The sequence below is a fragment of the Paralichthys olivaceus genome, chromosome 21 (assembly GCF_024713975.1).
Source record: "Paralichthys olivaceus isolate ysfri-2021 chromosome 21, ASM2471397v2, whole genome shotgun sequence".
NCBI lineage: Eukaryota > Metazoa > Chordata > Actinopteri > Pleuronectiformes > Paralichthyidae > Paralichthys > Paralichthys olivaceus.
The window spans coordinates 2,213,386-2,234,576 of NC_091113.1; the positions used below are offsets into that span (position 1 = coordinate 2,213,386).

At 42.6% G+C, this 21,191-nt stretch overlaps 1 protein-coding gene across 5 annotated transcripts; it reads left to right on the forward strand.

The window, feature by feature from the left end:
- Nucleotides 1–1,202: 1,202 nt before the first annotated feature.
- scn4aa (sodium channel, voltage-gated, type IV, alpha, a) lies at nt 1,203–20,146 on the forward strand. Of its 5 annotated transcripts, none has more exons than XM_020107558.2 (28): nt 1,222–1,341; nt 6,493–6,559; nt 7,131–7,434; nt 7,689–7,807; nt 7,923–8,012; nt 8,089–8,217; nt 8,484–8,575; nt 8,745–9,038; nt 9,121–9,184; nt 9,289–9,430; nt 9,550–9,747; nt 9,919–10,089; nt 10,171–10,300; nt 10,895–11,133; nt 11,283–11,456; nt 11,558–11,914; nt 14,172–14,648; nt 14,932–14,973; nt 15,168–15,300; nt 15,415–15,569; nt 15,679–15,852; nt 15,974–16,096; nt 16,509–16,790; nt 16,874–16,927; nt 17,511–17,648; nt 17,761–17,865; nt 18,149–18,419; nt 18,577–20,146. In XM_020107558.2, the coding sequence occupies exons 3-28, from the start codon at nt 7,180–7,182 to the stop codon at nt 19,875–19,877; spliced, it is 5,709 nt and encodes a 1,902-aa protein (XP_019963117.2). In that variant the 5' UTR covers nt 1,222–1,341; nt 6,493–6,559; nt 7,131–7,179; the 3' UTR covers nt 19,878–20,146. The 5 variants fall into 5 exon arrangements, with proteins under 5 accessions (XP_019963118.2, XP_019963117.2, XP_069373405.1 ...); XM_069517304.1 differs by lacking the exon at nt 1,222–1,341 and adding an exon at nt 3,024–3,163; XM_020107559.2 differs by lacking the exon at nt 6,493–6,559 and having other exon boundaries at nt 1,203–1,341.
- The last annotated feature ends 1,045 nt before the right edge of the window (nt 20,147–21,191 follow it).

The window sequence follows — 21,191 nt, forward strand, 5'->3', positions numbered from 1 at the left end:
TGCTGAATTTTGGAGCAAACTCTGGTTTTCACTCACTGAAACCTCAAACTTTTCTTAATCAAGCAGCTGCTTTAAGGTTTTTTAAAAAGTTGAACTAAATTGAAGATCTTCTGTTCGACTCATGTTCAAATGAGGGTCTTTGGTGTTTTCACATTTTAAATTAATCACACAAATGCTGAAGTTTTATAGTTTAGTTTTTAAGTGATATATAAACAGGAGAGTTTCACCAAAGCAAATATATGAGAATAGCTTTAGTGAAAGTCATGCTGCCCTCTTGTGGTTGTAAAAGACTATAAAACTGTTCCTTAAATATTTGTTTGGTTCTTAATAAACTTTTCTCTCTCACTGTCCACTTCTGAAACAGAAAAGAAAAAATACTTCAATCCTTAGAGTCAGATTAAAAGCCAGCGAAGAATGAATCGTAATAATAAAAAGAGTAATAGTGATAATAATCTTATTGAATAATAACAATAATGATGATAACAATACTCAAAATAATAATATTTATATTTATAGTACCTACAGGTTTACAAAGTACTTCACAAAGCTGAATGCATATAGTCTATATATATATATATATATATATATATATATATATATATAGTACAATTGATAATAAAAATAATGATAAAGTTTGTATATATCCTTTAAAAACACAGTTACAAGATGCTTTACAACTGAATGTATCCATACAGATGTCTAAATACTTTCTCTGAGAAGATTATCACTTGATAATAACGATACACGACTTTTCGTTCAATTTGAATTTGTGTGGTACACTTCATACTTCATTCAGAGTGAAACTAAAAACATAAAAAACAATAAACAAATGAGATAGAAAATACATATTATACAAGAAAATACAACATATGAAATACTACAGTCATTATGAAACTCATCATGAATACATATTGACATGATTGAGCAAGAAATATTGAATGCACATTTTATACAGTACAACGAAAACTGTCGATGTTACTGTCATCATTAATAATTATATTATCGTTGTGTGTCTGTGTGTGCAGGAGCCCGTGCTCGCAGCTCCGAGGCGGCTGCAGCGGGAACCATCCCCCGGACTGTGCGCACGGAGAGGCGGGCAGCAGCGACCAGCTGTGCGGGAGCGGGAAGCGGCTCCGCGGCTGAAGTGTCAAAGGTCTGATCTGATCCTTCCTACCTGGAGCGACTCCTCCGGTTTCAGTGCAGAGCTGCACTCTGCGTCAGCAACAGCTGTCCTGCAGCCACAGGCGCAGAGCTGCGTCCTCAGAAGCTGGACGGAGGACTTGATTTTTTTGTTTCTCAAGCTTCTTGGATTCTGTGGAAATATTTGCTGAACCGTGCAAGGTAACCTCCGTAAATTCAGTTTCCATCTGTCCGACTCCTGCATGAAGCTTGGAAACGAAAAAGCCTCAGGTTGCACATTGAAGGATTTTACTTGTGAATGATTTTTAAAAGGTTTTTCATAACGTCTCTTTCACATCAATTCATGTTCACGCTTCTCTCTCTGTGGATCTTCTTTCTGCCCCTAAGATACGAAGGTTAGGACTTGATTTTACTTCACATTTAAATTATGGTCAAACTACTTGCAAACGTTTTCATTTGAAAGGCAGAACATGGAAGGTTTTTAATTGTTCATTGACTCTCAAAAATAATTAGTTGCACTACCAACTAAATCAAATGCTGTTTTAAAACCAGCACCTTTGTTCTAATAATAAACGTAGACCTGTAATGGAGCTTGGGTCAAATTTGGAATTGGTAGATTCATGGCGTCTCAGCAGTGTTTTAAAATGTGAGCGTGAGTGAGTGTGTGTTTGTGTTGTGAAGGTGATGTAGTGTGCAACATGTGTTTTTACTGCCACACTTGAACATCATGACAGGCCCATGTACTCAACTATCAGGTGAACGAATCCCTGGAGGCAAGAGAGATGCTCTCTGACCGTTTAGATCGGATACCGGTGCATTTACAACCCTGTGTATTTTAACAGCTGTATGTTCTAACCTCGTCTGAGGTGATGTTTACTGGTCTGGCTCAAGTTCAACCCTGTGACAAACAGAGACTGAATAACATCGAGCGTTTGTTATCATCTACTTTGAAGGTCATAAGTCAAAAAGAATACAAATGCATAAATCTAGGAATACACAACAATCGCCTCTTTTAAAAAGCTGTTAAAGTGCAGCCACAGTTTGTAAGAATACAAAATCTTGTAAGTAACGCCACCTCTCGAAACTGAAGTCTTGCTTATAGTACACGCCACCGCTCTACTCGTGGGATTTTCCAATGTGAAGGATAGGTAGGCCTGATCATTCGGAGGATTTGGTCAACGTGGCCCACGGATATTGCCGTAGGCAGAACCAGAATGAAATGGTCTACAGAGGCATTCTGTGATCGGGGTCATCGGCTCGTCCCGGTTGTCCCCTGGCTGTTCGGTTGACTTGCTGGTACCGTTACCTCTTTGAAAGACTGGTCGTCACCAATCTTGGGATAGGTTGAGAAATGACAGATCCACCCACTGGAGCCGTCATTTCTCCTGGACACAGAGGCATTTGTTTGGCTGCTTTTGATGGAGCCTTTAAATTGGGAAAGCCTAGTCGCGTTGATGTGACTTAGTCAGTCTTTTAATGCAACCTCTGTCAATTATGGCTGCACATCCATGTTGTCAGGTTTTATTTAATTTCCTTTACTTATGTCCCTTATTGTGGAAATGATCAGCACTATATGTGTTAGCTGCACTGTTTTGTTGCAGAAAAAATTTAGAATACAATAAAAAAGACATGCTATTGGATTAATAAATAGATTTTTGTACTCGCACATGGCCTTTTCAACAAGTTCTGATTCTGATATCGGAAAGTCTGAGGACACTGAGGACACTTTACAACTTTCTCAATCCCCCATGATGCCTCCTGCCACAGATTTATTTTTAGGCCACGTCTTTATTGCAGATAGGCAAGACACTGTGATGCTGTGGACGCTCGCACCCAATCAGTACTCAGCTGCTGCTCAAATCAGAGGCGTGGGCCTGCGTGCAGACGGATCTTAAGACTGCACTGTGTTCCCTGATCCTGCAGCTTTTATGTACCAGGCTGAGCTCCTACAGTGGAGCTCCAGCAGCAGGGGCCAGTGCACATGGATGGGGGATCATCGTTTCGTGTTGTTGAAGTTCTTAGAGTGAGTTTTACTGCTTCATTTGTCTGAGACGTTTTGTTAACTCCAGGTGAATCTGCTCTGTGATGTGTTCGCCGCTCACCTGTCGTCACATGAGTGCAACAGGTGGCATAAGATACCAGATTATGTCGCTTTCAATGTGCACAATGTGGAATAAGACGCATCTGTGGTCCTCCTCTGACCGAGTGTGTTTGTGTGTCTCGCATCACATGTTCTTGGACGCAGAAGGTGTCGGTTTTGAGTTTCTTTCACCAACTGAACCCATGTGACTGCTTGGCTGGGCCTCAGTATGTTCCACAGTATTCAAAGGTGAAATAAGGTTAAAGATAGGTTCATCTTTTTTTCCTCAAAATGTACATTTAACAGCGTTTGACATATTATTTACTCATAGGAACAGATGTGTGTTTTTAAATAGATGATTCGAACTTGAGCAGGGAGCTCTGTGTTTTATATGGACTTGATCGTTGTTATGTGTACGATGATATCTCCCGCTGACCCATCACAAGCTGGATGAAATATTCTCCACGTCACTTCCTCGTGTAACCAACTCAGATTTCTGAGCAGCGAGTGCAAAGGCCAAATGGGTCAGTTTAAGACGGCGGAAATCTGTTTAGAAAGCTGCTTCACAGTAAATCTACGACCCCACTGTTCTTCTTGGTGATGCCACAAAGTTAATCTTACATTTATGGTTTATTCTAAAACAGCTCAGGTTACTGAAGCAGTCAGATTCAACACCATACAACTGTTTTTTATTATTTTTATTATGATTAACCCCCAGAGGCTCATATATTCCAGGTTGATATGAAACATTCACAGAGCTTGTCCTTGAGACGCTCTGTTTCGCTGCATCCTTAAATAAAAGTCTGGATTTATAATTAGTGTGAATATACGTCTAAAGGGAGATTAAGCTGGGGATGGACGGTGACAGCAACATTGTGCATGTAAAGATATGTAACAGTTCTGGTGGTGATGTACAATGGCACGGGGGTGGGGGGTGGGGCGAAGCAGCAGGTGGAGAGGTCTGTTTTAACCCCTATAGGGTTTGAAATACAAGGTTAACTGGCAGGTTGACAGGGTGTTGAAGCAAGCAGGGAGTGGGTGAACCACAGCATTGCGATTTGACCCCGTGAGAAAATGGGAGGGGGAGGGGGAGCATGGTAAATGTCAAAGGACTTGTAGATAACAGCCGTTGTTTGTTCTGTGGCTCTGTCGTTTACAACTTAACCACATTCCGGCGGAAGATGACCGTGGCACAATGACTAATGCTGCCACAGGACTTGAATTTGAACTCCTGGCATCTTCAGGGCACCAAACTTAAACCAACATGTATGACTTCAGTTCAAGATGTTTTCTTTGAGAGACAATAGACAATTTGAATCCTTTGGACTCAAGACCCTAAAATTTAGAGAACTAAACTTCTTCACTGTTTCTGAGAAGACGGCACAGCCTCTCTTGATGTGTGAACTCATGTTGCCCTTGTGACAAAAAACCTAAAGCTAGTTGGGTTAGTTTTCCGGAGGTGAATATTGGCATTCGCATTCCAAGGCCGGCTACTGTAACCAAGGGGTGTCTACATTACACCGTCTATATCCTCAGCCAGAATGTCACAGGTCACATGGCACTGACATGCAAGATGATATATAGATTACTGTCGGGGAAGGCCTCTGAAATCTAACATTCCCCCCTTCTTCCTCGGTTTGCCACCTGTCCTCAATGAGATCGAACGAGCGCGTTGTACATAACAACTAGGATTTTTCAGTTAGACTCTTAAGATCAAACCTTTGGTGCGAAGCAACGAAATAGATCTACTCGAATAAATTCTTCTGAGGGACTTGAGTATATTCTTTTTATGTTACTTTATACCCGACAGGTGGAAACACATCTCGATCACCAGCCGTGTCTCTGGACTTTAGAGGACATTACATTGACTCACACTTACCCTTACATCAACTTAAAGGGTAACAAGGGCTGCTCGTGACTTTTGGGGTCTCTGGGCAAAAGGGATCTGGGGGGGGGGGCTACAACAAACAGCACCCCCTTTCATATAAAACAGGATGTTTCCTCACCAGAAAGTCTGAACCGAGCTTCATGTCTTCTTTTGTCTCATTTGATCTGGTTAGTTTTGGTGTAACATCATCACCTACATGGTCGTCTACCTATTGACATTGATTGGTTTCAACTGAGGGATTTATTTTTTATTTTTTTTAAATGGCAGATGGCTTCAGCAGTTACAGTGTGGTGTAACGTAATCAGGAAGTGTTCACCGTATGCCACAGATAAACACATCCATTCTCAGGACGTAGGTGATTTTTAAGGTTGGCTCACGGTCAAAGGCGTCGGGGCCCACGGCTCCCAGAATTGGGTGTCTTGAAATGGGATGATGAGAGGGAGGTTGAGGCTTGTGCAGAAAGTAGCTGGAAGGTGCAGCACTGCACAGGATGTCTTGTGATTGAATGACACTGGGGTTGACATTGGTAATAAAAAAAGGAAACCCTGACCTGAAAGAGAGATGGTGTCTGGTGAGTGTTTGAGCAGATTTGATGGGTGATATGTGTGAGATGGAATAATAAAAGACTGTTGTGTGAAAATGGGATTAAGAGGCTCCAGTGTCATATAGCAGGGGTGGTTGTAAAGTTCTGGTAAAGCCTGGTGTGTTTGGGGCCTGGTGTAAAATAGGAGGTAGTGGAAGGAAGGAGTCGGCTTGGTAAGATAAGTTGGCAGCCTGTCCTGTTTATCGGAGGGATGTGAGGCACAGAGCAAAGGCTCAGCCAGGAAGGAATGAGCGGAGTCATCGGGCTTCTGAAACACGACGCTCTGTCTTGATGGCCTGTAGCAGCTGGGCAGCCATCGTATCTGTGCAGGCGTGTGCGTCGCCCTCGTATGTGTGTGAATGCACGATTTTATCTTCAAGTGAGGATGTTTGAGGCAGAGCGTGGCCCCGTGTCACCGTCGATTCCGTTGTGCTGATAGCTTAGTGTCGTTACATGACTGAACTCAGCAGCTCTTCTTTTCGTGTGCTTTTAAGTGTGTGTGTGTGTGTGTGTGTGTGTGTGTGTGTGTGTGTGTGTGTGTGTGTGTGTGTGTGTGTGTGTGTGTGTGTGTGTGTGTGTGTGTGTGTGTGAGATTAATTCAAGCGATGAAAGCAAAAAAACTTGTTATTATTGCTATGTGGTAAATACTGGTCATGTTCAGCCTAACATATACGTTGTACGTCATATACGTCGCAAAATGACATAATACATACGGCGAAGCAGTGATATATATTTTGTTTTGTATTCGAGAATCCAACCTATGCACAAACTACTTCACTGCATTATTTTTTTGCTTGACAGCACCTAACCTCAGCTGCTCCTGACGAAACCAAGCGATGTTGACTGGTTGCTAAACACATCAAAGCATGTAAGCAAACGCCACTTGGACCAGACGTGGAGTGTCTGCTAAGCTAATAAGTAATCTGATGTACACCAGCAATGCCGTGGTGTCTTTAGAACGGTGGGAAAGTCCAGGCCCTCGTCCTGAGTGAGTCTCTTCATTTTGTTAGCGTGTCGGCTCAGAGACGTAGGGCACAGGGTGCAGGGCAGGAACCAGAGGATTAGGGTTAGGGGGTTGGGGTGAGGCTGAGATGTTTGGATACAGATCACAGCAACTAAGACCTGATCATCACCAACACTTGGGGCTGGGCAATAAAATAATATTACACAAGAATGGCACTCAGTAGTGTGCATATCTACATCAGGTCCCAACAGTCCCCTTAAATTGCACACACTCGATATGAATTCCCCAAATGTGATTAGGGATCCATGATTTACTACCAGGGAAATCAGTGAAAATATTAAAAACCAACTAATTATTAAAAGAGGTGAAAAAGAAATTATGGATCCACCCCCTAATCTGGAACTATGTCTGCGTTTTACTGCTGTGGTTGCTAACACATTATATGTCCTCTATTTACTGACTGTCCACCCTCCAGCTTCTTCTAGGGAGACCCAGGTGAGGCGGCATCCCTTCGCGATGCGAAGATGGCGTCCGTGCTCCCTCCCCGAGGCACCAATGCGTTCCGCCCCTTCAGCCAGGAATCACTGGCGGAGATCGAGAGGCTCAAGGAGGAAAGAAAAAAGGCAGCAGAAGTAGAGGGCCATGAGGGCGAAGAGAAATTAGCCCCGAACGCTGACCTGGAGGCGGGGAAGAGCCTGCCCATGATCTACGGAGACCCTCCACCAGAGCTGCTCAACACACCTCTGGAGGACCTGGACCCCTTCTACAAAGCACAGAATGTCAGACTAACATCATCTGGGTTCACTTAGTATTTACTTAAACTCCACGTCCTCACATAACTTTGAATTAATACTTCTATTTCTGCTATTATAACTGCATTCAGTATCCCTTACGCAATGTATACTGTTTCATGTAAGGAATGCATGTGTCTCAATGTTAAAGTATTTATTTCAGGATTGTCATCACTGTTTATTTATACAAATCTTATTCTGGGACTTCTCACATTCACTCTGGTCATCTTTGTGTTTTCCAGACATTCATTGTGATCAGCAGAGGAAACACAATCTACAGGTTCAATGCTGAGCCGGCTTGCTACATTCTGAGCCCCTTTAGTTTGGTTAGAAGAGGAAGCATCAAGATTCTTATACATTCATATCCTTTGAGCTGTTGTTGCCGGAGTCTGTGCAAATGTATTCAACATATTTTGTTAAAGTAATGTCTGCTTATACACGCAATGTCAAGTATTTTTCCTTAATCCTGAAATTAAATTGTTTAGCATGTTCATCATGATTACGATTCTGTCGAATTGTGTATTCATGACGATGAGCAACCCACCAGCATGGAGTAAAACTGTTGAGTGAGTACTTTTGTAATTCCTGTGTTATATTTAATCCTCCTTTCCCTTATTCTCATGCCGCATCGTTTCTTTCTAGGTATGTTTTTACTGGTATTTATACCTTTGAGGCAACAGTCAAAGTGTTGTCCAGAGGTTTCTGTGTTGGGTCTTTTACATTCCTTCGAGATCCATGGAATTGGCTGGATTTCATGGTGATCAGCATGGCGTAAGTATCCGAGGACACAAGTATGAGGTCACATCTAAGAACAGAAAAAATGCTTTGATGTTATTATCATGACATAAAATCCACACTTTTTTTTTTACTAACAGAAGTGATAATTCAAAAATTATCAAAAAGTTGAAATGTGAAATTGTATGTGTGTATATGTTATATATATATAAATATAATGTATATTTATATGTATATGCTTGCTTGTGTGCGTGTGCTGGGTCTCCTAGCTGTAGGTTTTTATAATGTATTTGTTTCCACAGATACGTCACTGAGTTCGTTGACCTTGGCAACGTGTCAGCCCTCAGGACATTTCGTGTTCTTCGAGCCCTTAAAACAATTACTGTGATTCCTGGTATTTTTAATATTTCATATGAATTTGTAACATATTGTATGTTTGTGTAACAGAATATGTTACAAAGTATGAGTGCGAAATGTAGTAAAGGAAACTATGTGACAAATTTTCATTAAAGGTTGCACTGCTGTTGTTGCCACTTACACTTACATGATTTGTATTTTGTCAGGTTTGAAAACCATCGTGGCCGCTTTGATCCAGTCGGTGAAGAAAATGGTGGACGTCATGATTCTGACGGTGTTTGCTCTGGCGGTTTTCGCCCTCATCGGCCTTCAGCTCTTTATGGGAAATCTGCGACACAAATGTGTGCGATGGCCAATCGAAACCAATGAAACATCATTTGAATTTTTTAACACCACAGCAACATTCGGCGACATGGTGTCCTACAACGACACAATGGGCGTAAATCAGACAACATATTCCAACAGTACCTTTGATTTTATGGAATATATTCAAAACTCTGGTATGTATTGTGTCTCATATTTAAGTTTTTGGGTTTTGTCCACACTGGAGATTTCATTGTGTCTTTTCTTGTTTCATTGTAGAGAATCACTATTTTTTGGAAGGCAGCCTTGATGCTCTACTTTGTGGGAACAGTTCTGATGCTGGGTATGTAATACCCACAATGGTCAGTCTGGTCTAGTCGTCTTTCAGAGCTGTTTGTGTCACATTTTGAGATGCAAAGCACACTGACTCTTCTCCCTTGTTGATAGAATGTGCCCTGAAGGATACACCTGCATGAAGGCTGGGAGGAACCCCAACTATGGCTACACCAGCTTTGACTCTTTTGGCTGGGCCTTCCTTGCCCTCTTCAGACTCATGACTCAGGACTACTGGGAGAACCTTTTCCAGCTGGTTGGCACTTCTTTCATTTGTTGCAAACAGTCTCCTTTAGAACTTTTTCATTTCAAAGTAAAAATCTGAAAAGAAACTTGTCCTTAGTTCTCGCAGCTTCTGTTTTGCTTCAAACACAGATCCTGCGGGCGGCTGGTAAGACATACATGCTGTTCTTTGTGGTGATTATCTTCCTGGGCTCCTTCTATCTCATCAACCTCATCCTGGCTGTGGTAGCCATGGCTTACGATGAGCAGAATCAGGCGACCCAGCGAGAGGCCATAGAGAAAGAGGAGGAGTTCCAGCGGCTACTAGAGCAACTCAGGATTCAAGAACAGGTAACTGACACAAGAAATAATGCTGTTATGTGACAGCAAGCATGAATGGCTTTTTGTTCCTTTGCACCAGAATTATGATAAATACCTACTAAGTGTAATAAAACCATTAAAAAATATTGTGGTAATTGTCAACATATAATGCAGTTTGCTGTAAAACCTTTGACCCAATAGACTCAAAATCTTGGGAGCAGAGCCACTTTAACCAGTAAGAAGTCGCTCAGTCATCACACGTCGTCTCAGTTGGGGGACGATGAACTGAGTCTTGAACGTGAGGACATTGTCAAGGATTGCAACGGGAGAGTCATTCCCCATTTCCTCATCAGAGCGCCCACCATGATTAAGGTAAGTCGGGTTAGGGAGATTTCTACAGGAGCTTGCTACTAATTAAGTTCAATTTATTTTCATTATCACTTTATTTCACAGCCTGCTGCAGATTATGAACTCGAAGAAAGGTCACTGAGCTCTGTGCACAGCATGCTTCATCTGGAAGAACCATGCCTGACACAGAGATCAGCGAGTGCTGTGTCTGTGCTCACTGCAGCTGCTATGGAAGGTACTGTGCCTCTGACGATGGACACATAATTGAAAATGCACCTGCAACTGTCATATTAAAACCCACTAATGTAGAACTCACTTATGAATTATTTATCTTTTTACGTTGTTTATACTAACATAAGTAGATGACACAACACCATGATGCCTATTTCAGGATACTGTTTGTATTCAAAGCAGCAGGGTGAAAATATCTAGAGGTGCCAAGTGCCTTCAGGGAATGAAGAAATACACAAGGCTTAGCTGCAGGTTTAAAGCAGAGATGCTGTAATGCGAGCACAAATGGCATAGATTATCGAGCAGTTGTTAATATTATACACTCATTCATCTGAGGCTGAAACAGTAGCATTGTCCACTGCTTGCCCCAGTCGGGCTAATCACATTGTATGCAAGAGAAATCCCTGTCAGCGTCCAGTGTCACACCCTCTCGGTGTTAAGCTCAGGCTATTTCAGTTTAACTATGACCTGGCACAGCAAGAATTTTAATGTCACTCAGCGTTGCATTCTGTTAGCTGTGTCCCCATTATCACTTAAAAATAACCCATAAAACCGTCGATAGACTCCATAATTCTTTATCCTCCCTGTCTTTGTCTAGAGTTGGAGGATGCCCAGAGGCCGTGCCCACCCGGCTGGTACAAGTTTGCGGACACGTTCCTGAAGTGGGACTGCTGCCTGTCCTGGGTGGTCTTTAAAAACTGGGTGCACTTTGTAGTGATGGACCCTTTCGTCGACTTGACCATCACCATCTGCATCGTGCTCAACACCCTCTTCATGGCCATGGAGCACTACCCCATGACCCCAGAGTTTGAGTACATGCTCTTAGTGGGGAATCTGGTGAATATCTGCATCTTTAAAACATCACCACGCAACTTTCTTTTTACCATAGAGTTGCAGCTTCAGAATTAGTTTGATGGTACTTTGATTTGTAGAATCTCCTCTGAAGTGAGTAACTGATTGATCCATACATCCAATTTTCTCTTCAGGTTTTCACAGGAATCTTTACAGCGGAAATGTTCTTCAAGCTCATTGCAATGGATCCCTACTATTACTTTCAAGTTGGCTGGAACATTTTTGACAGCATCATTGTCACGCTCAGTCTAGTGGAGTTGGGGCTAGCCAATGTCCAGGGGCTCTCTGTCCTCAGGTCTTTCCGTCTGGTGAGAAACACTGACCCATGTCATTTGTATCCATTCACCACAGTGTGATTACTTCCCGTTATTCACTGTCTCTGTTTGTATGTGTCCTGTGTTGGAGATAGCTGCGTGTCTTCAAACTGGCCAAATCCTGGCCAACGCTCAACATGCTGATCAAGATCATCGGTAACTCAGTGGGCGCTTTAGGAAACCTGACTTTGGTGCTGGCCATCATTGTCTTCATCTTCGCCGTCGTGGGCATGCAGCTCTTTGGGAAGAACTACAAGGACTGTGTGTGCAAGATCTCCTTAGACTGCGAGCTGCCACGCTGGCACATGAACGACTTCTTCCACTCGTTTCTCATTGTGTTCCGCATCCTGTGCGGGGAGTGGATCGAGACCATGTGGGACTGCATGGAGGTGGCAGGAGCTGGGATGTGTTTAGTTGTCTTCATGATGGTCATGGTCATTGGCAATCTTGTGGTAAGTGCAACAGTTATTCAGTTACTCCACACCATAGAAAGTTTATAAAAATGGACGATGACAGATCCTGAAAAGTGTCTCCATTACCACCTTGTCATAAACATGTTCCCTTCCATGTTAATGGACGGGAGATGGACCAAACTAAAAAGTCAAAGTACGCGTCAAACACAATTTTCTCAAATATGGTTTATGTCATTTTAATTTTTGTTTCATTTCATGTTTAACGTGTTTGTTAATCTTTGTCCATATGCTACTAGACCTGCACATGCAAGCAAGTGTTTTCCTTTGAATCAATACTCACTCTGATATGTTGTCCAGCTGCTGCTACTGTGAAGCTGTAAAGCTGACAAACTTTTTTCTAAAATCTTTCTAAATCTTACATTTATCTTACTATAATGCCAGGAAAGTCTGGGGCTCTGCATGTCTCACCAATCTATTGCTTACCAGTCAGCAGAGGGATGCCAAGGATTGCAACATGCTTGGTATTACATGTGTGGTATGTTTTTATTGTTATGGGGCACCAACATGCACTAGAATTGGTGAACTAGCATAGCTATGAATAGAGCTAACCCTTAAACACAGTGACTGGGTGAATCTGCACGAAGAGGCAGTGATGAAGAGTGAAGAAGAGTGTCTGGTGCAGGAAATACTTTCCACAGTCCCTGACATTTTATCTTGGCCTCATGGATCAAGGATGATCAGCTCTCGCACATCATTTCGGCATCACATTTAATAACTGGAGCCAAAACCATTTCCTCTAAGGGTATTCATAGAAATGAAACGGAAATGGCTCATTGTCAAGTGCTGACAAAGGTATTCCGTGTCTGCACCGTGCCAATATCGTCATTGCTTTTCTGTGTCTCCCGCTGAACCCCCCAACCCTCCACTCGTAATCCACTGTCACATTTCACGCATACAGTAAATGCACACTGACATAAAGCCAGATAATTCACTTACACACTTCAGGGAAGAGGGGTGGGGGGGTTCTATTTAAATCAAATGACTCGAGCCATCAAACAGTGGTTTTGACCTTGAGTATGTGCTAAGATCCGGCTCAAGTAAGCACGCTGCCACCGAGGGAACAAACACAGACAGCTGAGCGAGCAGAGCTCAGGTGGCAGTGGGGATGGGGTGTGAAGGGAAAAGTCATTTGAGCTCAGATTGAGCTGTAATTGATGAAGAGGTAATCGCGTCAGGCAATCAGCACCACAGCATATGGAGCGGAGTAGATTTATGTGTAGGGACATGAGGAGCATTATGTGCTGATTTATATTTTTCTCTTGAGCTCATTCATAATGACTTCCTGTTCCTTAAAAGAATCATTTTTTTAATTAAATTATAGTTGAGATGATTATCATAAAGGAGAATAAATGAGGAATTCTTTCTCAAAGCGATAAATTAAAATGTTGCTAAATAATTTTTACTTTTTGCCCAGTTTGGTCGACACCACTGTCATATTAGACTGTTAAATATGAAGTTACAGCCAGCAGTCTCTTAGCTTAGCATCAAGACTGAGAGCAGGGGAAACGCAAAGATGTATGGGCTTAAGTTTTAGATTTTGTTGAAATTCCTTAGAGTTTAATTTGCTCTTCTCTCTTGGCAAGAAAACAAATGCATATTTCTCAAAATGTCAGATTAAGTTCAACCTTTTCACACCTTCAGGCTTGCTCGAACTACTCTGAAGAAGACTGAATTTAAAACGGGGGAATCTCTGTAGTGATATTTCTGGCTCTGCGGCAGCTTTTCCATCATGAAAAGCTTTTACCTCTACTGTCGGTCTTGTGTGTTCTTCAGCTCATCCTTTTCCCCTCAGTCCTCTTTACTGATTCACGGCTCCGAGCTTTGCAATGAAAGAGATCAGCCTTTGTAACCATGATCTCCCGCTAAACCTGGGAAACAGGAACCGAGAAACTGACCAACAGGTTTAAGAAACTAAAGATAGCTACGTCTGCAACACGAGGCAGACAACAAAATATTTACTGATGCATCATCACAGGACCAATGAGCGGGTATTCACTTCTGTGTTTAGTTCAGCTTTCTCGGCACACTTTGACCCAGCGATAAGTGACAACAAATTGGGGTTAATATGAGTCTGTCATGTTTTCACACCCTCTTAATCTGGGAAAAACAGTTATGATGATCTCATTAACTGATCAAAGATTGAAACTGTCTTTCTGCATATACAAGAAGAAATTGTAGAAATTGAGATATCAGATGTACTTTGTACCCTCCTCACTCCTTGCGGTTCTGTCCTCAGGTGTTGAACCTCTTCCTGGCCTTGCTACTCAGCTCGTTCAGTGGAGACAACCTCTCAGCGGGAGACGAAGACGGGGAGATGAACAACCTCCAGATTGCCATCGGCAGGATCACACGAGGCATCAACTGGTTCAAAGCGTTTGTCATACGAATGGTCCAGCAAATTATCGACAGAAAACGCAAGGGGCCCGAGGAGGGTCCGACGGATGACGTGGATCCAAAAATGGAAGGAATTGAAATGAACCACTTAGACACCTGTCAGGATTTCAAAATGGCAGACGGGATACCTAATTGTCTTGTTGAAGGCCGGTCTTCTGGAGTTATTGTGGACGGAGAGCTCAGTCTCAATGTGCCAATCGCCCAGGGAGAGTCGGACTTTGAAAACCTGGGTGAGGAGGATGATGAAGATGATGACGACGATGCTGATGATGCTATTGACTTAGAGATGTTGGATGAAAAGAGCAACCAACAGAACACAGTAAGAAAGCATCTATATATCTGTCTCTAACAATGTATTTAGCTAACTAGCTTGCTATCTAGCCATTTGTCTATCTCTAGTTAGCTGTCTATAGCTAGCTGGTGGATCCATCTCTTATCCCATGATTCATTTTAGCTGTGATAAAGCTAACAAGCTCGCCACACATGTAGCTGAGGGACAAACTCTGTAGACCAGACTGAAAAGCACATAAACAGGAAGAAAACTTGTTTCTCTTGTTACCTATGAATGGTTACTGAAAGTTGTCTGTTTTGGTCTATTAAAGGAAAACTCAGGAGATGAAGGCACAATGCCAAGAAATGCCAAAGTGAGTAACTCTGCGAATGAAATTCATCAACATACACAACACTTTAAAATATTTATCCAGGGCTACAGGTTTACGCCTGTGAAGATGATTGCTGTATGTGGGTTCTACTCAAAATAAATGGGCGTGGGGGAGAATCATGAATTTGTCTCACAAGCCGTCTTTGTTAATCAACTGCTTTTGTGATTCTTGTCCAGCTGATGGGGGCGTTGTTTGACGGCGATTCTTCAATATGCAGCACAGTGGACTATCAACCACCTGAGCCTGAGCCAGAAGAGGTGGAAGAGGAAGAGCCTGAACCAGTGGAGCCAGAGGCCTGCTTCACTGACGGTATGGAAAACCTGTAAACCAACTAGGACAACTAGGCTTGTTTTCATAGCAGCAGTGTAGATACTCCTGCAGTCTAAGACGTTTTGGAGTGATGCTAAACCCTCCCTCCCACAGAATGTGTGAGGCGCTGGCCATGTCTGACTGTGGACATCACTCAAGGTAGAGGCAAGAAATGGTGGAACCTCCGCAGGACTTGCTTCACTATTGTGGAGCATGACTGGTTTGAAACCTTCATCATCTTCATGATCCTGCTCAGCAGCGGAGCTCTGGTTGGTGGCTGTCATCAGTGCAACAAATTTAGAAACAGACTGTTTTATAATAGCGTATGAAGATACTGTTAAACTGTTAGGACGTGTATTGAATGTCGTCTTTTGGCAGGCATTCGAAGACATATACATAGAGAGACGCAGAACCATCAAAATTATTCTGGAGTTTGCTGACAAAGTTTTCACCTACATCTTTGTCATCGAGATGCTCCTTAAATGGGTGGCATATGGCTTCAAGACCTACTTCACCAACGCCTGGTGCTGGTTAGACTTTTTCATTGTAGATGTAAGTTTTGATGTCTTCTTTTAACACTGAAACTTTGAACAGAACATGCATACAGACATGGTTTACATCAGATAACGTTGGTGGTAACACTTGAATAGGAAATGTTTTGATTCTGCCCCAGATTTCCCTGATTAGTTTAGTTGCCAACTGGCTGGGCTTCTCTGACCTTGGACCAATCAAATCCCTCAGAACCCTCAGGGCACTAAGGCCTCTCCGAGCATTGTCCAGATTTGAAGGGATGAGGGTAAGTTATCTGTAAGGAATGCCCAACATTTGAGTAATGTGCATGGCTAACATGTACCCCGGTTACACCTGCACATGAATGCATTCTGGGTGATTGGATAGCAATCGGATAGAGCTCGACCACAGACAATATATGTGTTTTAGTAAATGATTAGTAAACATTTAATGGCACGTGTAAATGGACTCATCGATTTAGAGAAATAAACATGACCAGCGTTTCCTTGTTATGTTTGTTGAATACATGCTTACACCACGGCCGCTTTAGCAGAGCTGACTGAGGTAAGAGCTATGATTGAGCAAGTGACTAGTGACAAGTGACTCACACCAAGTGTGTTGTTCAGTCTAACAATCACCACGCATCAGGAAATAGTTGTATATATGTCAATTCTAACAAAGTCCTCTCTGTTGGGCAGGTGGTGGTGAACGCTCTTGTTGGGGCGATTCCCTCCATCTTCAACGTCCTTCTGGTGTGTTTGATCTTCTGGCTCATCTTCAGCATCATGGGAGTAAACCTGTTCGCCGGCAAGTTCTACCGCTGCATCAACACCACCACGGACGAGCTTTTCTTCATCACAGAGGTCAACAACAGGAGCGAATGCATGGCCATCGAAGAAGCCACACATGAGGCGCGCTGGGTCAATGTCAAAGTCAACTACGACAACGTGGGGAAAGGCTACCTGTCCCTGCTTCAAGTGGTGAGGTGGCGCTGTTGAGTTATGAAGCTTAAATCGATGTTTATGGTTGAAATTATTTTTTCAGATGTTCTTTGCATTTGCAGGCAACGTTCAAAGGTTGGATGGACATCATGTACGCTGCTGTCGACTCCCGAGAGGTGATTATTTACATTTCAGCAGGGAAACATCACGTGTACTTTTGGATTGGGAGGGGATTTTTCGTTTGGATTATTTTTCATAACTTTGTTTTTCAAGCGTTACAATATGACTTAATATTAATTATTAATTTAGAACTGCATTTAGAACAACTCACCCTGTTTTTCAAAATGTTCTAAAATCTTTGTCATAATTTTATATATTCTTTTGTAGAATAACCAATATTTGAAAAGAAAGATTTATTTGATAAAGTACAGTATCAATTAATATATTGTATATCAAAAATGGAAGCTGCTTTTCCATCAGTATATATCTTCCCTTCCCTTTTTTAACGCCATCTTGCTCTTTAATTTAATTAAATATATATGTAATGTATACTGTATGTGACAGATGGTGATAGTAAAGTGACTCTGGACCAACAAGTGACCTTCCTGACCTTTATCAAGTTTCAGTGTTTGACGTTTAGTTCCTCCCCGCTCTGTCTCACAGCCGTCTTTTATGCTTGATATACTTTTTTTTAAAAGAGGAAAAAAGCTGCTTCATCTTATAATGTTTTCATTGATTAAATAGTTTTCTTCCATTTAGGTGGAGGAGCAGCCGTCTTATGAGATCAACCTGTACATGTACATCTACTTTGTCATCTTCATCATCTTCGGCGCCTTCTTCACACTCAATCTCTTCATCGGTGTCATTATTGACAATTTCAACCAACAAAAGAAAAAGATAAGTATCATACTCTTAATTAAGAATCAGTCTAACGTAGAAGTGATTTTTTTTTTTATTTAAGACTCACAAAAGTTGTCACTGAATTAATATTGTTGTGTTGTGTCTGCACTTTGGAGATAAAGACATATTTATGACTGAGGAACAAAAGAAATACTACGAAGCCATGAAGAAACTCGGTTCAAAGAAGCCACAGAAGCCGATTCCACGTCCGACAGTACGTCACTCATTTACAACTGTATGATAATGTCGGTCATTGTCAGATTATTGATTCGTGTCACGTAGTTTGACAAAGATACTAATTATTATCTGCATTGTTTGATGTTGAAAAGTAACCAACCACAGCGATTACACAGCAGCTCGGTATGCACGGCAGCATGATGTCATCCTCGACCCACGCGCTGACCTCTTCTGCACGCCGCTGGTGTGAACAGGCCAAATGACCCCTATGGATTTGTATTTCCCACGCCCCCTCACCCTGCTCTCCCTCTGACCTGCAGAACCTAATCCAGGGCGTGGTGTTTGACTTCATCAGTCAGCAGTTCTTTGACATCTTCATCATGGTGCTCATCTGCCTCAATATGGTGACCATGATGGTGGAGACGGACAACCAGAGCGCAGAGAAGGAGGATTTCCTCTTTAAAGTGAACGTGGCGTTCATCATCGTCTTCACCGGAGAGTGTGTGTTGAAGCTCTTCGCCCTGCGACAGTACTTCTTCACCAACGGATGGAACGTTTTTGATTTTGTTGTGGTCATCTTGTCAATAGCTGGTGGGTACCTAGTGCATCAGGAGCACAGTTTTGAAATACAGATGCATCTCCAAAAAATAACAATATCGTGAAAATGTTAATATCCTAGACTCCTTCCGTGTTAACTAAAATGTTTCCAGCATTCTTCTCTGATTGTCGTCTGTTTGGTTTTTTTCAGGCACGATGCTCTCAGACATCATTGAGAAGTACTTTGTGTCACCCACTCTGTTCAGAGTGATCAGACTGGCCAGAATAGGCAGGATTCTGCGTCTTATTAAAGGAGCTAAGGGCATCCGAACGCTTCTCTTTGCTCTGATGATGTCACTTCCTGCTCTCTTCAACATTGGTCTCCTGCTCTTCCTCATCATGTTCATATTCTCCATATTTGGAATGTCAAACTTTGCCTATGTCAAGAAGCAGGCTGGGATCGATGACATTTTTAACTTTGAGACGTTTGGCGGTAGCATCATCTGCCTGTTTGAGATCACGACGTCGGCGGGCTGGGATGGGCTTTTGCTCCCGATGCTGAACAGTAACTTTCCAGACTGTGATCCAAACTTTGAGAACCCGGGAACGGACGTAAAGGGTAACTGTGGGAACCCGGGCATGAGCATGATTTTCTTCTGCGGCTACATCATCGTCTCCTTCTTGGTGGTGGTCAACATGTACATCGCCATCATCTTGGAGAACTTCAACGTGGCGCAGGAGGAGAGCGGTGACCCGCTCTGTGAGGAAGACTTCGATATGTTCAATGAGACCTGGGAAAAGTTTGACTTAGAAGGGACTCAGTTCATTGAGTACAGCAGGCTCTCAGATTTTTGTGACACCTTGCAGGAGCCGCTGAGGGTGGCCAAGCCCAACCGGCTTCGCCTGATTGAAATGGACCTGCCGCTGGTCATCGGGGACAGGATCCACTGCCTGGATGTCTTGCTGGCCGTCACAAAGATAGTCCTGGGAGACACAGTGGAGATGGCGGCAATGAAGGAGAGCATAGAGGCGAAATTTATCCTGAGCAACCCCACATCAGACTCCTTTGCACCGATTACCACAACAGTGCGCCACAAGGAAGAGCAGATGGCTGCTGTGGTCATTCAGAGGGTTTACCGCAACCACCTGCTCAAACGCTGCATACGCCACGCTGCTTTCTTGCACCGCTCTAAAAGGTTGGGCAAAAAGGATGGAAGTGAAGATCCACCGGAAAGAGAGGGGCTGCTTGCACGGAAGTTGGGAGTGCTCTATGGGAGCAATGCGGACCTGGCGGAAGAGATGGAGCTGGCCGCTTTGGAGACTCTGGCAAACCAAGAGCCTCACAATCCTGAGACGATGTCATATCACACAGGGGCCCAGTGTGGTCCCGAACCCCCTGAGCCAAATGTCATAGTTGTACCCGTAGAAATTACTAATGAGGTTTTATTACATTCTGCACCCAACCGACACCTCTTCACCGTAGACGCAAACCTGAGAGAGTCGATAGTATAACAAACAGCACTGTTTTTTTTTGTTTTTTTTACCAGCTTTTCGTTAAGTCTCGTTGAGATGCACATTTTCCACATTAGACGAAGTGTTGACACGGAGCCATGTTTTTAACCCAACAAACAATTCTTTAATTGTTTTCGTGCAGCATTTAATTGTCTTTTTGGCTTGAAAATGTTTCGCTTGACGTCATAAACATTTTGGACAAGCAGAAAAAAAAGGAACTTTTCTCCTCTGAAATGAAACTACTTAATCATGAGAGCCACATTCACATCATCCAGTTTTCCTCGCTAATATCGTTAATTAATTTTAATTGTTAAAAAATGAATTTCCTACTCCTGCTCACTCTAAGTCACTTTAATGTGGAATCTCGTCAGCGTGACGGCTCGACGTGCAAATTATTTCAGTTAAGACTCTAAATGATTCTCTGAGGTGGAATCAGTTCTCTGCAGATGTGGAATATATTTACGAGAAGTAGCTCATACCTCTGCCCATCCCCTTATGACGACAAATTTAAATATACTAGAACCAGATGTATTTTTAATTTCCCACACTCATAAACATCGGTCCCCTAAATCTGCTTGATTTGATTAATTTTTTAATCTAGATCCATGAATTATTCTCTGACAAAATGACAAAAATGTGGAATAGTGCCCGATCCTGCGATATTAAAGTACTATTTAAAAAAGAAAAATAAATCCTGTATCCGCTCCCTGAAGTTGATCTGCACCAGAACATAATGATTTCTTCCTTGGCTCATGTCCCACCTCTCCACAAAATTTCACAGCAAAAAACAGAGCTGAAAACCTCCTTCAGCTGCGTGAACATTGAGCACATCTGGATCAGATTGGTCCCAGTCCACCGGTGAAACCCTGATTTCTGAATAATCACCGTTAGTTAACATTAACACGAGCCGGCTAATGCTCTTAACACGTGTCCCTGACTGGCTCGCTCAGAAGGCCCAGTTTATATTGCACTATTTATACCCCTTCCAGGTCAAGTTAGAGCAGTTGACTACGTGAGACTGAGAGACCTTCCTGTTTCCTAAGATGATTTCATCACTGATATATGCATGTCTTATAAAACTGTTTGGTTTTTCTGTGAAGGAGTCAGTCACTTGTTTCCACGTCAGCATTCAGGGTTTAAAAAAAAACCCCTCTGTGATGTTTGGCTGCAGGACACAACCACTAACCTCTGTTATTGTCTATTAAGGAAGAATAATTCTGGCGACAACACATGAGTCCTTTGGTAAATTGCTGCTTCAAATGGGAGTTTTGCCTCAGGTCATACCGAGTGTGGACTCTGTCGTTTGGCTCGATC

What these genes read in the sequence shown, in the direction of transcription:
- scn4aa (XM_020107559.2), top strand. Translation starts at nt 7,180, where the DNA reads ATGGCGTCCGTGCTCCCTCCCCGAGGCACCAATGCGTTCCGCCCCTTC. An exon ending in ATCAAGATTCTTATACATTC is followed by an intron (nt 7,808 to 7,922) that starts ATATCCTTTGAG and finishes TCCTGAAATTAA; the next exon opens with ATTGTTTAGCATGTTCATCA. An exon ending in GGGAGAACCTTTTCCAGCTG is followed by an intron (nt 9,431 to 9,549) that starts GTTGGCACTTCT and finishes CTTCAAACACAG; the next exon opens with ATCCTGCGGGCGGCTGGTAA.